Consider the following 17,745-nt stretch of genomic DNA (forward strand, 5'->3'; position numbering starts at 1 on the left):
AAACAATTTCTAAAGATTACATTTGTATGGGCAGTTTGGGAATTTCTGTGTAAATGTATTAGTGGAGTTATGAACAAACAAAATAAATTAGAAGAATCTGAGTCCAATGGCTGAATCTCTATGACTCAAATTCCCAAGTGGCTATTAGAATAATTTTTAGTTTACTCATCACTTTGTTTAGGAAAGTTTAAAAATTAGCTCTGCATACTTTTTGGTGTAGAATGCAGAGTGTTGCAGTTTAGAATTGAAATTGGCATTCCTAAGATTAAAACAAAGCATACTTAAAAGCTGCATAGTTGTTGCCTCAACTGATCTCTGCTCCTAAGATGACATAGAAAAGACGTAACAATTTTTGTAATGTATAGGGCCTGTGTCTAAGAGGGGTGGAATTGCATCATTCCATTGCAGAAGACTGAGAAAGGCAGAGTTCACTGGAGATGAAAACACAAGGGCTCTCGTGGCTGTATATGACCACAGCCAGCCCTGCAGTTGTGACACGCTTTGAAATAAATGGTCGTTTAGCAAAAGAGGCAAGGAAAGCAAGGCTTGACACTTCACAAATTGCTAATATGGTTTTTAGAAGACCCAAATATGTCAGAATTATGGATGTAGATTTTTGTTTAAACTAAGTTTCACCATCTAGTAATTCAGTTGTGTTTCATCAGATCTTGATCTTTCCAAGGTAGTTCAGGATTGTGGTCCAGACACAAAGATTGTGAGCAACAGTTCAAATACTCTTTTCTCATATGTTAATGGATGCAGTCTTAAATTGCTGGAACTGTGACCATCTGTATCAACAAAGATTTGATAGGAGGAGGAAAAAACTTGCAGCTCTGAACTTTAGGCATTGGGCTTAGCCAGCTGGTTGGCCAAGCAGCCAGAGAGAGATGCTCAGATGCTCCAGAGTAAGGCTGCCTGAAGCCTGCTTGGTAAGGGCTGTCTTACTATATGGCTACAGGCAGCCCCTAGAAAGACTAGCTGCAGAAATTAAATATCAGCAGGTGGTTGAAGCAAACACTTCTCTCACTTGGCATTGTTTGTTCAGAGCAGTTTATGGGGTATTTCTCTGGGACAAGGAAAGAAGGCTTAGCATACAGCTTGTCAGCAATTACACTGCTGAAGCAGGAAGATCTGAGATTTTTCTGTCAGAAATTCACACTCATGTCTAAAATCAGCATTCGAGTCTGTGTAGTTAATGCACAGTGTCAGAGAAGATAAAGCCCATCTGCTGATAGTGAAGGATTGCTTTCTACAAGGTATTTTTAGTGTCATTTTAGCTATTTAAACATATTATCTGCTACTTCATAAGTAAGGCTGTTTAACAATTGAATAAATCTCTCTGTTGGGCCACTTTCCAGACATTTAGACTTTGTTTTAATTCTCTTCATCTCATTCTATTTTTCTACATCATGTTCTCAGTAATTTATCTCATTTCCTAAACTTTCAACCCTTATTGCTTTTATCTTATCCACTACTTCCCCTGCTTCCTTACTTGCTGTTTGACAATCTGCACTGGTGCTTTTCTAATGAAATGTTATCTTGTGCTTTCTGTATTCCTAATGAATAGAAGAGGGGAGAAAACGGCTATTTGCATTCCTTGTAATGAAGTGTGATGTAAGATGTAGGAAAATGTAAAGGGCAAGGTCAAACAGCTCAAAAAAGGAAAATATGATGGTTTGAGATTTAGTGCACTGTTTTCTTCCAACTTGAATTGTTCAGATTTATTGTGATGGAAGCCAAAGGTCAAGTATACAGAGAAATACAGCCCTTGAGGAACAACAAGTATGAAGGTGTAGGAATATAAATAGTTGTCTCTTCTGTCACTGGGCTAATCTGTGTGGGTTATTAACACTTGCAGCATGGTTACTCTTGGAGGAAGTTATTGTCTATTGACCTGAATTTCAGCTCCTGTGGAGCCGTAGCCTTAGTTATGGCCTGCTGTGTGTCTCCACTCGACTCTCACAGCTTGTGCTGAAGAGGAAGGAGAGGACCAGCTGGGTTTTCTCTCCTCCTCTCTGTTCTCTAGGTGCTGGGTATCAGAGGGGCTGCTGCACTCATCCTGTCCTTTGGTTGGGATGGTAAAAGATGTGAGGTCTACCAGTTAGAGTAAGCAGAGGATCCATTTGCACCCTTTTTTGCAGCTCTCTCTGTGTATGTGGCCTCCATCATTCAAGCCCTCACTAACCTGACTGTGTTTAAGTGGAGGAGTGCTTCACAGAATTTAAGTGGAGGAGCAGTTTCACAGGAAAAACTGCAATCATAGAATCATAGAATCTCCTGAGTTGGAAGAGGCTCGGGAGGATCATAGAGTCCAACTCCTGTCTTCACTCAGGGCAACCTAAAAGTTAAACCATGTATCTAAGAATGTTGTCCAAATGCTTCCTGAACACCGACAGGCTTGAGGCCATGATTACTTCCCTGGGGACCTTGTTCCAGTGCTTGGCCACCCTCTTAGTGAAGAACTTTTTCCTAATATGTGCAAAACAAAATGGCGTTTGAACTCAACAATACAGCTCAAATACAATCACAAGGAGCATTTTTGAAGAACCTCTGTTTAGAAGTGTTTGGAGGCGAGTGATGTACTTTGTGAGTGGGTGTTAGGCTATGGACTGCCCTTTGTCCCCCTTTGTGTAGGCTGCACTTCCAAAGCTGCCTACTATTACTGCAATTTCCTGATTAAAAATGGAGCTTTTGCTGGAGCAAAAGATTTTGCATAAAAATGAAGCCAGTCAGTAAAGTCTTTGTGGCAGCATCACTCCAACTGCTTTGCGTTACCTGCATTACCTGCATTTTGCATTATGCATCTACTGCAAGTAATGTAGACAGAGATGGAATTACCGAGTTGATTTAGGCTCCTAAATCTGATGTTACAGAAAATAATTTATTTTAAAAGGGAGGCAGTCAGATGCCTAGTGGGATTCTCCAGTGCCTCAGAAGCCAAGACACTTCTGTAAAATCTCAGTAGTGACGTATGTCCTTGCATTTGGTCCAAACTGGTGAGACATGTCTGTAAATGATGCAGAGCATTTACGGCATGTAAATGACTCAGAGATGAACACCTGCCTCAAGTTAGCGTTGCTGTATCTTTAGCTACCTGTTAGCCTCTGATCTTGCAGCAGAGTCTGCAGACACAAATATGTGCCTGTTTTCAGCTGCACCAGTTTGTGGTCCAGTGTGTTAAGACAAATCACTTTTATCAGCTGAAGTACAGGACCGAGTTGTGGCCATGAGGTCACATCTGCTATAGACACAGTAATATCTGTCTATAGGGACAGAGCAGACTGCGTGAAGTTGTAACCTCTTAAGATTACTGCAGGTCTTCTCTAAAAACCTTCACTCGTGCTTGTTGAGGGGCTCATGGGCATCTGAGGTACTAATGAAAATGTTTTGCGAGGGCTGGAGAAACAAAAAACCCATGTAGTGTTCCCTGTCCTCTTGAGTCCCTTCATTTTTTGTGGGATCCCCTAGGAGGATGGTAAGGTGACTTTGTGGTGCTCTTCTACAAAAGGTACTGTACGAACAGCGAAAGTAGCAGTCAGAGAAGACAGAGCATAGAGCCCTCAGTGGTTTGTAAATTAGGATTACGGTGCTATCATTCTATGGAAGCTACTTCTTCAAAGCCACTTAAGGAAATGGTAATGTGCATTCTTCATCTCAGACAGGGTGGGGTCAAACACTGTCGGGAATTCGTAACCAGACGCGCTGTTTCACATGGAAATTGCTGGTTCTCAGTTGTGACAGGGAGCTGTCAGCAGTTGTTACCTGGGGAAATCAGTTCAGTGATCTCAGTCCAGGTCATTACAGGCAGATGACTACATCCCAAGTCCTCCTGGCCCTCGTTTCCACTTGAAGCAAGTTTCTCAGGTGTGGTGGATGGTGACAGAGCCTTATAGTGAGACCTATCTCGTGCTGGATGCAGTCATGTTTGGGTGTATTACTGCACCACTCACAGCAGAGTCTGGAGATTCACTCTCTCATAAGCCCACTCTGTGTTTAGCCTGTTACAGCTTGTTTACAGGGACCCTGAGGTAAATTCATTTAACTAACGTATGAAATGTAAGTAATGCATTCACAGTGAGTTAATCTGACCTCAGGTCACTCCAGTTCTGAGTAAGAGTTGTGACACAGGGCTTTGATGTGGTTTAACCCACTTGAGACTAGCTTTCTTGAGCATCCCTATGGAAGCAGACACACTTTTGGCTTAGAGTGGTCTGGAAGAACCAAAAGCACAAGTGAGCACTGGACTGCATGGATGTGAGTGGCATGGAGCTGCGGTGAGTGGGCCAGGCATGCTGGTAGGACATTGTGCAGAAGTATGAAATACCGCTGGGTGTCATATTTTGAAATGAAGGGCTAAGAACTTGATCCTATTCCCAGGTAATGTTTTGACTTTGAGAACTACTGCTTTTTCTGCTTTAAAGTGGCTTCGCCAATAATTTCAATCTTTAATATCTTGTAAAACTTGTGGTACTAATGCACCTTTGCCCTTGGCCCTGCTTGACTGAGTCAGATACTGTTAATGCTGATGCCTCATTTAGACAAAGCACATTTTTTCCAAATACTTAATGTGGAGCCGCTGTGCTTTGCGCACAGATCACTCTGAGCATGTCTCTGGGAAGGGCAGGGTGTCCAAGGAACCTAAGGGGGGACACTAGAAAATTTGCTTCTGTAACTGCCTATGCTATTTACCTCTTTGTGACTTTGCAAGCTACTGTGAGAACTCAGTGGGAGTTTTCCAGCTCAAATGTCTAAGATAGAACTGAACCCATCAATATTTTTTCTTCTAGAAATGACCACAGAAATTACAGGTTTATGCCTCCCTTCTATAAAGTGTTTCTGGTAGTGAAACTGATGTTCTACTGCTGTTTCTGGTGCTGCTACTGAAGTAGTTCGTACATACATGGCTATAAGGGGATCAAGTCCCACCATTGAGGATTTTGTAACTGGAGCAAGATGTGCATCTAACTCTAAAAGCAACACAGTTATAGCATCTAATTAACATGCTAATTAGACATGAAGGAACCATGACTATGAACACAGTTTTACTGTAATGTTTTAACAAGGTCTTCACAAAAGAATATGAAAAATTTCCAAGGAATAGGGTGTGGATCATGAAAGTGGTGCTGTGAGAGAATACTTTCTCATAGGACTGGGTTTTTCTACTGAGTTGAAGTGAAATTTTTAGATATTATGTCTTTTCAGACTAAGAAAAGCTGAAGTAAGATATTCTTTTTTTACACACATTTCCAGAAAAGTCTAGTCAGACTGGTGGATCAGGCAGTGTGGCAACAGATGGGTTTTAACTTGTATAAATATGCAGGGTGGTGCATGCTCATAATCTAAACTTCTTATATATGCTGAGCTGAAGATTTATTGCAAGGAAAAGGTTACCATTGATAGCTCAAAGAGTATTATAGTCATTGCCATGATGGAGGTCTAATAACCGCAATTAAAGGAAAAAATAAATGAGAAACTTTGTAAAATACGCCTGTTTAAGTGCCAGAGAGATGGCTGTGGATAAAGTATGTTACACTGCCATTAAAATAAAACCATTCATGCTGCTCTGCTTGGTTGCATTCAGAGAGGGGTGATAAAAAAGACTAAAGCCATGAGCTTTAGCCTTGTGTTCTGCATATGCATACCACAAAGTGTTCGGCATATGCATCTTACCATACACGTACAGAATTGTTCAGAATAAGATGTTGGACTTTTCACAAATTTGATTTAATAAAGTTTAACTGACAAAGTAATGTAGGGAAGGGAGGGCAAGAAAGCCATGGAATTGTGCAGGAATTAAATACTGTTTGTGTGCTTTGTGGAAACTTTATAAACGGGGCTGTTTTTCAACAAGGAAGGGTTTTTTGGTGTTAGCTGTTGCCAGTAGGGAGGTGTTGGCTGTAGTTGTCAGCAGATGTGGTTTAAGTCAAGGTTCTGCTCTAAAACTCATTGAAGCTATCTGGAAGCTTTATTTTGGCTTGAACTCGCTCTAGTACATTTTCAGTCCATTTCCTAGGAATGAGGTTGATATGGGTGCCAGGCTTACCCTGTGGCCTGTGGTACCCTGTTTTGGAGAAACACATCAGGAAGGTAGCAGTCAGGATTTGCCTGAATTTCAAGCAAGCTCTGAGCCGTGCCAACTCATTTAGCCAACAGCATTTAGTATGGGAAACGGGGTTTCCTTAGATCAGGATGGTCGCGTGAACCTGTTGCACACATAGACTTTCTTTTGTTGAGGCCAGTTACTATCTTTTAGTGAATATGTGACATTCTTTGAAGTGAATTGGCCCAAGTATGCATGCACATCCATCAACAGAAGTTGTCACGTTTTTTCTTTATTTAGTCTGAGGCCAGGTTCCACATTAATGAAATCAATGGATTTATTTAAGGCAGCTGAGGCTGACCCATTTTACAGCTGGCCGATGTTCCGCAGTATAAAATAATCCAGTTCATTTAAACTTCAGGTCCTGTGACTCTAGCATGTATTGAATGTTGAAATGACAGCAGTAAAGATTCTCCTCCGGAGTTTGCAAAGATGCATTCTGCTGCAGTGGGATCCTCTCCATGTTGACATGTAGATGTACTGCAGAGAGTAAAATATTGAGAAGGATCAATGGCATGCAACCCCTACAAGAAGGCACTTTTTGATGGCAAATTTCTGGGGGCATCTGCTTTCAGAGCCTTCTTGTTGAAATGCACATCTGGCCCCAATAAACTACAGTTACAGTTTTACAGTAGATAGTTATTTGTAAATTTTAATTTGCTGGTTGTAGTAAACAATAGTTTACTTTCAAGTTGCATCCCAGTAAAATAGCTCAGATGGCATTTGTTTAATTTTTGGAGGGTTGGGTTGTTTTTTTCCTCTCATACAATCACTAGCTGTCCTCAGCCAAAAAATACTAGAAACTTTTTTGGTTTCTGGTTTTTGTTCCCCTGCTTCTTCCCTTTAAATCTTTCCAGTGTTTTCTGTACTTCCTCATCTGCAGTCTCTGCCGCTTTATAAGGTCTTTAGAAAATTCACATCCATGCAGCTACTTTGTGGATTATTGAGAGAAAAGTGCGTCTGCTGGAAATGCTGTACAACAGCAAACACTGGATGATTGGAGAAGTATTTTAAATGCTGAAGAAGATTCTTCAGAGATCTTACTTTTGCATTAAAACAGAATTTAAGTCAGTTTTGGGCACCAAAGTCCAAAAAACATACAGCCTACATTCCAGGAGATGATCATTAGATGCTTCAATTAATTGTGTGCTCTGTTGTGAGTAATATGTGGTTTTTACCACATGACACGGTTGTGTGAAACACATAAGGAAGGTAAAGGAGCATAGACCGGAATACAATGCTTCTACCTTGCCTTTTCTTTTATGTGTGCCTTTAAGGTCTGTGGCAAGCAATTCCTGGCTGCACAGGGGCCTGTTTCAAGAGAGCAAGAAGTTGCTTCTTCTGCAGCCAAGTAGTTGGTTATTCTCCCAGAAAGTGGAGGTTGGAAACCTCTTTTTATGTGAAGCTTTTAAGCTCTTCTGCAGAAGGCAGCCTCCATCTCCGTGTTTTAAAAAGCCCTGTGAGTTATGAGCCTACTTTCTAAAGAAATGTCAACTCAAAAATTAGATTAAGAAATCTGGTGTACAGCATGGGGTCACCTGAAGCTGCGAAGATCTTGCTTAACTTTTACTTTTAGTGTTCCGCTCAGCCTGTGGGTTTTCTTAATTTTTTGACTGATCCTTCTTGTATACCTTTGAGGTCATCACAAACCAATTTTTGGAGAAATCTGACTCTTCCCATTAAGAGTTCAGAGCATTTAAATGTCTCATGCTGTCTGTGTTGCAGTCGTGAACCCAACTTTTAGCAAAGTTGGTGGTATCTTATTTGGTGGTTGTCTGAATTAGATCTTTACCTAGATTGTGTGGAGTAGATAGTTTGACCAACCGATATGGTATTTAATATCGGAAAGAAAAACTGCAAATGAGCCGTGATAGTTGTTACCAACATAGACGCAATCCTCCTTTCCAAGACAAAGATACAGCCAGCCTGTATCCACAACTGAAATGTTACAGAGACTCTGTGCAGGAACTTTTATATGTTGAGTACCTATAACACTCTGCTGTATGTTCTTTCCAATTTTAGTGTGCCCTCTGGATTTGAAGGTATAAAAGAACAGGAGATCTGCAATAAGATAATGACAAAAATGCTGGAAAACTACAATACCTTGTTTGAATTAGAAGGTCTGAAGAAGGATGAAGAAAAGCCTGTATGTGAAGAGCTAGCAAGAATTATTTTGGTAAAAGTGAGTATCTCTAATATTTCATTTTCTTATAGCAAATCAATAATGCAGGCTTATTGCAGGCTTCAATTCAGAAATCTTTTAGGTAAGTGGAAGGCAGGCACTGTTGTTAAAATGTTCTGTGTTATTGATTGGTATACACTTTACAAATCGATTCTGCTGATAGGCCAATTTTCATTACTAGTCTGGAAGTTGATTCTATTAAACATCTTTATTCTTTGTTAGCTACTCGCTGTTATTTATATAGGAAATATATCTGCTGAAAATTAAAAGTTTTTAAATGAGGAGGCAGAACAATTCTAGGAAATATTCAAGTTTTCTGACATGATGATCATTTATGATGTACATCAGTGATGATGAGCTTTCATGCTTTAGGACAGTATGAGGTCTCTAGCCTTTGCCACTATGAAGTCTGCTTGTTTCAAACACGTACCTGAATTTAAAAATCACATGTTCACACATCAGAACAGCTTTTTCTGAGTACACTTGAAGACAAGTATTAAATAGTAGTTACTATTTGAAGGAAGTACATTGGAGCTATTAAATAAAAGTAATATAGTTAAAGTATGATACCTTTGGGGGGAAGAGGGCATGTGTGTAACATCAGAGGATTCTAAAATTCAGAAATAGTTGACAAAAATAAGTAGGGCAGCCAGAAGTGCCTTGTTCTGGCTTGTGCTGTCTCTACTACAGGAAGCAACCTGAAGTCTGTGCAGGAAGTGGTCGTGAGGACAGTTTGCAATTGCCTTATTTCCTTTTGTGTGTTAGCTGTGCATGTAATTACTCCCTTCCAAGGTGTGAGCTCTTGAGTTTGAGAGGGTTGAACTACATGCCTTCCGTTGGTAGAGTTTTGCGAGCACCCACTGATAAAATCACCTTAGCCTTCACTGGCTGGAATGGAGACATCAGAAAATGTTACAAAAATATAGTGTCTTTGGCCTTGGCAGAACAAGAAGTTTGGTGTGAGCCCAAGTTCTGCCAGTCAAGTGAAATCAGTTGAAAACGTCTCTTCCTTTGCAGTGTATCACAGGAGGATCTGTTAAATCTGAGCTTCAGGGCAATCTGTGTGACTTGGACCCAGCTGCCTTCAGAAGGGTTGGTTGTTTTCTTATGTGGTGAATCAGTGAGGAAGTCTTTAGCTGTTTAGTCTGTTAGCTGTTACTAACATTCACCTAAAATTCTTCTGTGGAAGGAGACAGAATGACTGATGACTTGCGGTGGCCTCCCTCATAGATGTTACTGAAGTCACAGTAACTTCTGGGTAATGGAAATGATCTGCCTGGCAGATGAGAGTGATGTTTAGCAGCTGATGGTCACTTCAGTAACAAAAACAGGTTAAGAAGAATGTAATTGTAAAAAGACGCAGTAGTTTAAAGAACCCAGAAGAAAGGCTTCTGATATGTCTCCATCTCCTTCAAGCCTCAGCCAGTTGCAAAAGCCAAAATAGTCTTTCACTTCTAAGGACTTATTAGTAATTGGGAATGCACAAAGGTGGAGACCTGGGAGATTTCCCACAGCAGTTCAGAGATCTGAGCTATCAAAGTACATGGTGACAACCAGAATTACTCCAACAAAATAGCCTGAAAGATATAGTTACTCAAGTGAGATGAAAAATGTTGCCCATGGCTTTGCCTCAGGAGACAGATGACTGCCTGAGAGGAATGAGCCGTGACTAAACACAAGGGCTTACATTGTGTTTGTGTCTTTGGATCTTGTTGATAGCTTCCAAATCCTGCTGGCAGTCAGCTGCAAAAATTTGACCTTGTTCCTTGTCCATCTAATTTGGGTGGGAAGTTTTCTAGCTTAACCAAGACACATACTCAAACACAAGAAATAAAAGCTTCTAACTTCATGTAGCAAAGCTACATAAGAAGTGCTTGTTGAGATTTGTCAGGTGGCTCTTTGAAAGGATGCTTTATACCATTCCCAAAGGTTTCTTTTCTTGTATCCTAGATATCCCCTATCCTAGCCAATTTGTATAATAAATTAGAGATGGTGCACTCAAAAAGAAAACCAAGTGGTAATACATGAGATTCAGTAGAGAAAAGTGATTGCTAGTTTGCTAATACATGAACTGTTACATACAATAGGAGTTAGCTGGTGTGTGTCATAAAAGAACAAATGCATCAGAGAATTATTTGGCATGACCTGGGTCACAGTGTCCAGAAAATAGCAAGCCATTTGTAAGCAAAGTTACTGCTTCTTGAAAAGCCATTGATGAATTCATATCTAGAGGAAGCTGGAGAGAGTAATCCTGTTGGAAGGAGTGGAAAATGTAGGATGCTCAGGACAGCGCTCTTATAAACTGAGGCCCTGTTGATTTTAAGGGTGTTGCACTCAAGCATGAACCATGGTGGAATGAGAGAGCAGACAGCAAGGAAAGGGAAGAAAATGAGGACCTGCCCTTTACCAAACTCAGCTGCATTTATCTAAATGGCTTTTTTTGCTTTTACATTGTGAGCAGCGGGAGAGTAAGGAGGGGAGATTTAGATGGCCTCGCTCACTTCCTTCTGGGATATTTCTGTCATACCCTCCTGCAAATCACTCGCTTTATTGCCAGTATTTCACCCTGAGTCACTACACTGCTACCTTTCCCATGATTGCCTTCACTCTCTCTCCTTTTTTGCCTTTCCATGTTTACATTTTTCTCCCGAATTCCCACAGCCCTGTCCCACTATTCTTCCTGTACTCAAATCTGATAGCCCTTCATTCCCACTCCAGAGAAAAGGCTGGCAGTCTGTAGTAAAGTGCAAAAGCTGCAGGACTCTTGATACAGGGCCTTCCTTCACCTCCAGCCACTGTGCACACATGCTGTAGCCCATCCACAGACCGTATTTCTTTGCCATCCTGTCTTTCATGTTCTTGAATGTGGAGATAACTTTTCCTCTAGGTTGGTACAGTGCTTGTGATAATGTGACCTTCCTTACATGTTCTCCTGGGTGTGCTGTGTGGGGCTAGGGCTTATTGAGACACTTTTCCTAGACAAGCATTAATGCCTCCTTTTGGTGGAATGCTGCTGTTATTCTTATCCAAAGGTAAGGTTCCCAAAATGGGGATGGAGGTACTTATAGAAAGAAATTACTTTTTACATTGTGTTAAGAGATTAGCCTCACGATGGTCAAAGCCATCAGTGCTGATCCTGGTGTTTCTTGATTAAGAATTTGGAAAGAGCACCTGTAAGCATGAAACTTCTTATACAGGGAGAAGAATGCCACAAATTTGCAGAAGGACTAACTTGAATTAAAATTTGAAACCCAATGACAGTGATTTAAAAACATAAGGAAAGACATCAAAAAGTACAACATCGAACAATGCACTTCTCCCAGTGCTCTAATATGCCTTTCCAGCTTACTGCATTACAAAATTAGCTCTGCTTTTTCTTATCTCTTTTTCGTGGCTTTAGGCTCTTTCTTTGGTGCTGAAATCTCAACTGGAAAAACAGGAACCTATCTTTAGTTAGTGTCTAAAGGTATTGCAAAAATATTATTTCTTCCTGCAGTCTTTGGTCATTGTTGAGATGGCTTAGGTGCCTGTTGCTCCACATCATCCACTCATAATCATCTTTTTTGAAGTCGACATCAACCCTAGTCATTAATTTTGAGCAAATGCCCAGAAACAGGGGAGTAGGCTCATGCCATCCCATCCCAATAAGGGAATGTACCTCCTCTCATGTGCTCAGTGATGTTTACCATCTTCCCGAACTTGCGTGACTCCTGGCACTTCATGGTCTGGGTATCTTAAGATTTTCTCACACTTCGGCCATAAAATCAGTGGATTTTTAAAAGGAGAAAATACTGCTCTTTTAAAATGAAAACAAGAATATGTAGATCATTCGGATAAAGTCATGAAAGCATCAAGCTTCTTTGAGCAGTGTATTGGAAAGCTCATGTGGTGCAAGTAGCATCTTGTCTACCATGTTGGTCACAGGTAGGGTAAATCCACAGTGCTACAGACTTCCAGAAGGAGTAGGAGCATTTCAGTTGGGTACAGATTGCAGCAGCTCAAAGAAAATCTGGTTTAAGGAAAGCAAAACTTAATAAATTTTACAGATGGGAGAGAGACGTGATTCTGTAAGGCTCTTGGTAACTGAACAGCCATTCTTGCTGTGTATGTGCACTGAGGTGGCACAGGAACACCTTCACTCCAGTTATGTTTCTTCTTTCAAAGATTACTCAGTGATTGGGAAAGAGAAGTTGTGCCAGGTAAAGGGATTTCTTAGCTTGCTTTCTCAGGGGATCATAATTCAGAAAGTAAGGGAGCCGGAAATCTCTGCAAGCTGCATTCCAGTCCCTGCTTTGTTCCCAGGACCGTAAAGCCTCCTCTTGCTCATTGCTCAGGCATATGGTAGGATTATACTTAGAAATGGTGGAGAGTTTTTCTTTGGAAACCTCTATGTTAAGAAAAAAAAAAAAGGTGCAATTTTCATGAAATAGAAAATTTATTTTAGAACAGTTTCTGTTTCAATGGGAAATTGAATTATCAGGTTCCTGATGCCTTGCCTGGAAGGACTACATTAGTTTCTCACTCCACCTAGTAGAATGAGATCCATACAATCTTCCAGGCAGGTGGCCAGCAGGTGGAAGTATAACATGTACTTTCTTTAGAAATATATATATATATATATATTGCTTCCCATAAAAGAATTACGTAGTTTGATTTTTTTTTTTTTTTTTTTTTTTTTTACATTCCAAATTAAGTTGAAGTTTGTTGGGGTTTACAGGTCTCATTTGTAGCCAGCTATTATTACAATCCTTAAGACTTTTATACAAGCTTCAGTTTAATTTATTTCCTAACCCAGTGAAGGTCTGCAAGAGTCTCAGTCTGTTGATCAATAGGCTCTGCTAGTTAGAGAGAAATGGCTGGACAAATGGGTTGAGTGTTCTGATTAGCTGTCTGGTCTGTGTTGTATTTTTCAGTTTTTCAGGATCATAAATAGCTATTTTTTTTCAGGCACTGTTATGTGTGAACAATTAAGTCTCTGACAGTATATCTGTACTGGTCTGCATTTATCACGTTACAAGTGTCAGGGTATTATAATAAAATGTTGCTTATGTTTTGCTTTGGAACAGAATTTCTAGTGTGTTTAGGTATGGTCCTGATAGATTTTTGTGGCACTAAACTGAGTGATAACTCATGTAATTAAAGATTAGTCAGTCTTGAGTTGCAGTATTGCCAATTTTATCATCTTCTTGAATAAAGAAGTTTATGAAACCTACAGTACAAACAAGAATAATAATTTTGAACGAGGGCCTTCAATTTCCAAAGGTCTTAAAGTGCTGTTCAAAATGCAACTGCGTGTAGTCCTATGTTATAGAGTTAGCCAGTGTTGTCGTGTTATAACTGTAAAGAATTGGGACCTTTGAAGAGTGATAAGGCTTCTCCTGATGATCAAAAATAGGCAGTGAAGAGGATTTTTATTTAGTTCAAGTGGCCAGGGAAGTCTGGGCAGGCAAACTATTCTGAGACTCACTCTTGGGAGATTTCTGGAATTACCCCTTCCACTGGTTTCAGGTGAAACATGTCATCTTTAGTAGCATGATGGGTTTTAGCTCAGTATTGTCTTCAAATAAAACATACAACCTACTGCCTAGTTATGCGGAGTTACGAGTTGTTTTTTTTTTTCTTTTTTATCACCTTTTTCCCCTAATGCCTTCTTGAAGAGCACTTTCAGTTTTAAGAACCAGTCAGCTCAGCGCGCATAAATGTTTGCACTGGAACACAAGCACTGGCCTGATGAGGAGGTAATGCTGTTCCTGGCTTGATTACATATTTGGGACAGGAATGCAAAAGGCTTTTCCCTTTCTTCCCCCGCTAGGTGGTAGAATACATACCCCTGTTCACCTGATGCAGAAGAGAAAGCAAGTCCATTTATAAAAATTAAAATTATAACATTAAAATTAAATCAGAATTCAAAGTCACAAAGTCAAGTAAAATTATAAAGGTGCAATTTCAACATTGTGAATATAATGTAGGTGCATTCTGATGACCTCTGAACAGGGAGATTTCACTCCCTGAAGAGCTACAGAAATTGGTCTCTTGCTGGCTTTTGCGAAAACCAGTGGTTTCAAAATAACCCTTTTATTTTAGATGCAATAAACTTCTTGTGTTTTTATCCTGTTTGTTTCCGGTCTTCTAACAAAAGCTGCCGCTTCAGCTGGGAGGATTAGTTGGCAAAATAATACTTTAAATGGCTGCATAAGTGCATGCACTGTGCTCTGCAAGCCTGCTGTTAGATTTCTAAGGAGGCAAGCAATCCACCATGTGTAGCTGCAACTGTTGGTGCTTGGTGTGCACAAAGTGTGTGGTGCCCAACCCAGCCAGGCAAGCTCCTAAGTGCATTTTTTTTATGTCAAGCTCCAGCTGACTTTGGCGGCATTATTTTAAAGCTGAGTGCTTGCTTGCTCCTTCTGATTGAACACTCAGATCAGATCATTCAGCCCTTGGTAGGATTTGAGCCCTTCATTCCTGGCAAGAGGTAGGAAAGGTAAGATGGTCAAAAAGTTCTCTCTCTTGGCTTTACTTTGCTCCCTTTGCAGTCAGTTGTAAAGCTCCATCTCCACTGAAAGCCACGAAGTTTCAGATTATTTCCCCAGATGCGTAAAGCTAGATCTTCATTACTAAGTGTTTCTTTGCCTTCCTCAGCTGTTTTCACTTAAATACCTTAGCATGAGGATCTAATCCCTTGACAAGATCCAGGAGAAACTGCTGAAAACTCACCAACTCCATGGCTGAGTGGGCCCCCCCTAAATAAGTCACCCTTCCCTGGCACCTCAGTGCTCTCGCCCTCATGGTTATACATTCAGCAGACACGAGAGCAATCCCTCACTTACGTCAGAAAAAAAGGCATCCGCTTCTAATCCGCGTTATGCTGCCCTGGCTAAGCATGCAGGGTCTAGATAGTTTCCTTTATTCTTCTTTCATGTCTGGGACCATTTTAGCATCGTGTTAATGGTCAGCTTTCAGTACTGGATTAATTCCTTCCCATCAGGAGGCAGCGAGAACTGATCTCCTTTGAAAATCCTTTCTGAAGGTCTCAACAAACATTTCCATTTCGTTCAGTATCCCCTTATTTGGGCAAGTCACACCAGTTTTCTCCTGCCTGGGCCAGGGAGCCCCCCAGGGTAGGAGTGGGTTCACATGGGAGATGACAAGATGGGTGGAAAATGCGTGAGGAGAAGGAGCACCTGTGGAAGTCTGTCTCCGGTTTTCTGTTTAGTATTTCTTCAGCTAGTATTCACGTCGCAGTTGTCCACCAGTGAGCAGATGGGGATGTTTATAGTAAGGGTATATAGTGATTCAGCCAGAATGACATTTTAAGATGCGAGTTGACAGGAAATGAGCAATATGAGATTTGTAGGGGAAAGTTTATAGACCTCCAAACCCTTCACCTATAGCAGATTCAATCTGGAGTGAGGAGGACAGTTATGTTTAGGCTGTGATTCAGAAAGGCAAGTGAAAAATCAGATGATCCCCAAACAATCCCTTGTGTAATTTTGAAATAGTATTCCAGTGCTTCTAGCTCTGCTGTTTTTGATAACTCTGTATATGTGGTATTAAACCAGAATTTTTCTGCTCTTGAAGTTCATTAAAGCATTCATGAGATTATAAATCTGTCACTTGTGGTGTTACTAAATGCAATCCTGAATATTTACACAAATATGTTAATGCTAAACTCTATAAAGTAATAAATGATTATGCTGCTATTTCTTTAGTTACAAGTTCACCGACAATACTTTCGTTTTAGCACATTAAGATTTAGCACGTTTAAAGGGAACAGGGACATATAACAAACGTCTCTCTATCCTGCTGTCCATATTTCTAGTATACTATAAATTTTTTTGACCCCAGCTGGCAAATTTTGCAGTTGAGGTGCTTAGGAACTTTGCTTTTACTCTCTCACAATTTTTTGTTTAAACAAATACCCAGTGATATTATCATTGCCCTATGATACCACATAGCCAAAATGTAGAGAAAATAAGATCCATATGCGTGTGTCCTGGTCTGTATTTGCACGTTTTACTTGAAATGTTTTTCATTCATTGTCTGTTGTTGTTTTGTTGTGGGGTGGGGTTTTTTTGGGGGGAGGAGTAACATCGTGATTTAGCACTTGTGAGCAGTCCTTCTCAGTCAGTACAACAACATCTTTCAAAAGGGAAGCATCAAAGTCAGCACCAAGAAACAAGGTAGAGTGAAATAAGCATATGAACCCCTGCTCTAGCCAGCTGTTGCTGAGCATCCTTGGTGTACCCATGGAGAAAAAAGGAGGTTAGGAGGAGAATGAGAATTTTTCTACTAAGACAAATCTCTCAGTTCCTTCTGTTCAGGTTCCCCAATGTTTATTCTGTTTCTCATTAATTAGTCGTTCAGTTAATCAGGTTACACAAAATGATCAGCATTATTCCCACTGTATAAATTGGCAATCAGTGCTGTCTTTGTAACAAGGACATATTGCAGGCAGTCAGAACAGATCCAAAGTGATGAGGTGTAAGACATTTTTCAGCATGTGGGGGTTTAATTCTTGCTGACCTCTGCCATTAGCTTCACCTATAGTACTTTCAAGGTGGAAGCCCTTCAGAAGGGCTCAGTGCTGAGTTAATTATTTTTCCCATTATAAGAGAGTAGTGAAATGCTCATTGACTTCAGTATAAGTCCTATGCATTTTTCAAAAGCCCTCCTTTGAGTACTGCGAAGCTCAGTTTGTCCAGGAGAAGCTGGTTGATACACACTGGTGCGGCTGTAACATCCACTCACTGCTTTGCAGGATTTCTGGTGCCCCAAAACTTACTTGTAATCAACAGGGCTCAGGGCAGTCTAAGAGCAACAGGAGTATGTGATGCAAGGGACACATGGGGCCAGACGCTCTATATGTGTCTGAATATGTACGCTCTTGAAAATCTGATCTATCCAGCAGATCCCAGCAGCATTTGACCTTAATTGCCGGCAGTGAACATCTCAGTTTCACTATTAAGAAAGGGTTCTCTTCTCTGTATGCTAGAAATCTTACATTGGTAACTAGAACAATATAGAGATGCTTAGAACCCCCTAATTTACTGCAACGTCAGATGCTCCTTTTAAAAGTAACATTGCTGAATTCCACGTGTGAAAAAGCTTTTTCCTTGTATTTTGATTTTTAGACCAGAAATGCAATTTAGCTTTTCCAAGACTGAGTTTAAGTAACTGTAACATGAGATGCAGGTCTGGAGAGCCTGGGTTTCTCCCATAGCTAGGTCATGTTTTTCTTTTAGATCATACTTTTTCTATTTATGAATAACATTACAGTAAATAGATAAATCAGACTCCAGTTTTAAAAATTGCAAGGGAGAATAAAATGTTCCCCTGGAACTCGTCTTAGCTCTGTTGTTATTGAAGACACACACATATTAGGTACACCCAGCAAGAGAGCACTGTTGTTGTGTCACTGTGTAAATGTTTGATTCGTTATTTTAATCTTAAATTCTGCTGCAGG

General features: G+C 40.4%; 1 protein-coding gene across 1 annotated transcript in view; it reads left to right on the forward strand.

Annotated features, from left to right (window-relative positions):
• Positions 1-17,745, forward strand: part of FAM13A (family with sequence similarity 13 member A) — a gene marked incomplete at its 5' end in the record, with an annotated part of 135,047 nt that overhangs the window by 19,632 nt on the left and 97,670 nt on the right. Inside the window, one exon of the mRNA XM_082314773.1 lies at positions 8,123-8,282. Within this exon, the coding sequence (XP_082170899.1) occupies positions 8,123-8,282 (160 nt within the window). The remainder of the gene's footprint in view (positions 1-8,122; positions 8,283-17,745) is intronic.

The sequence above is a fragment of the Platalea leucorodia genome (assembly GCF_965183815.1).
Source record: "Platalea leucorodia genome assembly, chromosome: 6".
Classification (NCBI taxonomy): domain Eukaryota; kingdom Metazoa; phylum Chordata; class Aves; order Pelecaniformes; family Threskiornithidae; genus Platalea; species Platalea leucorodia.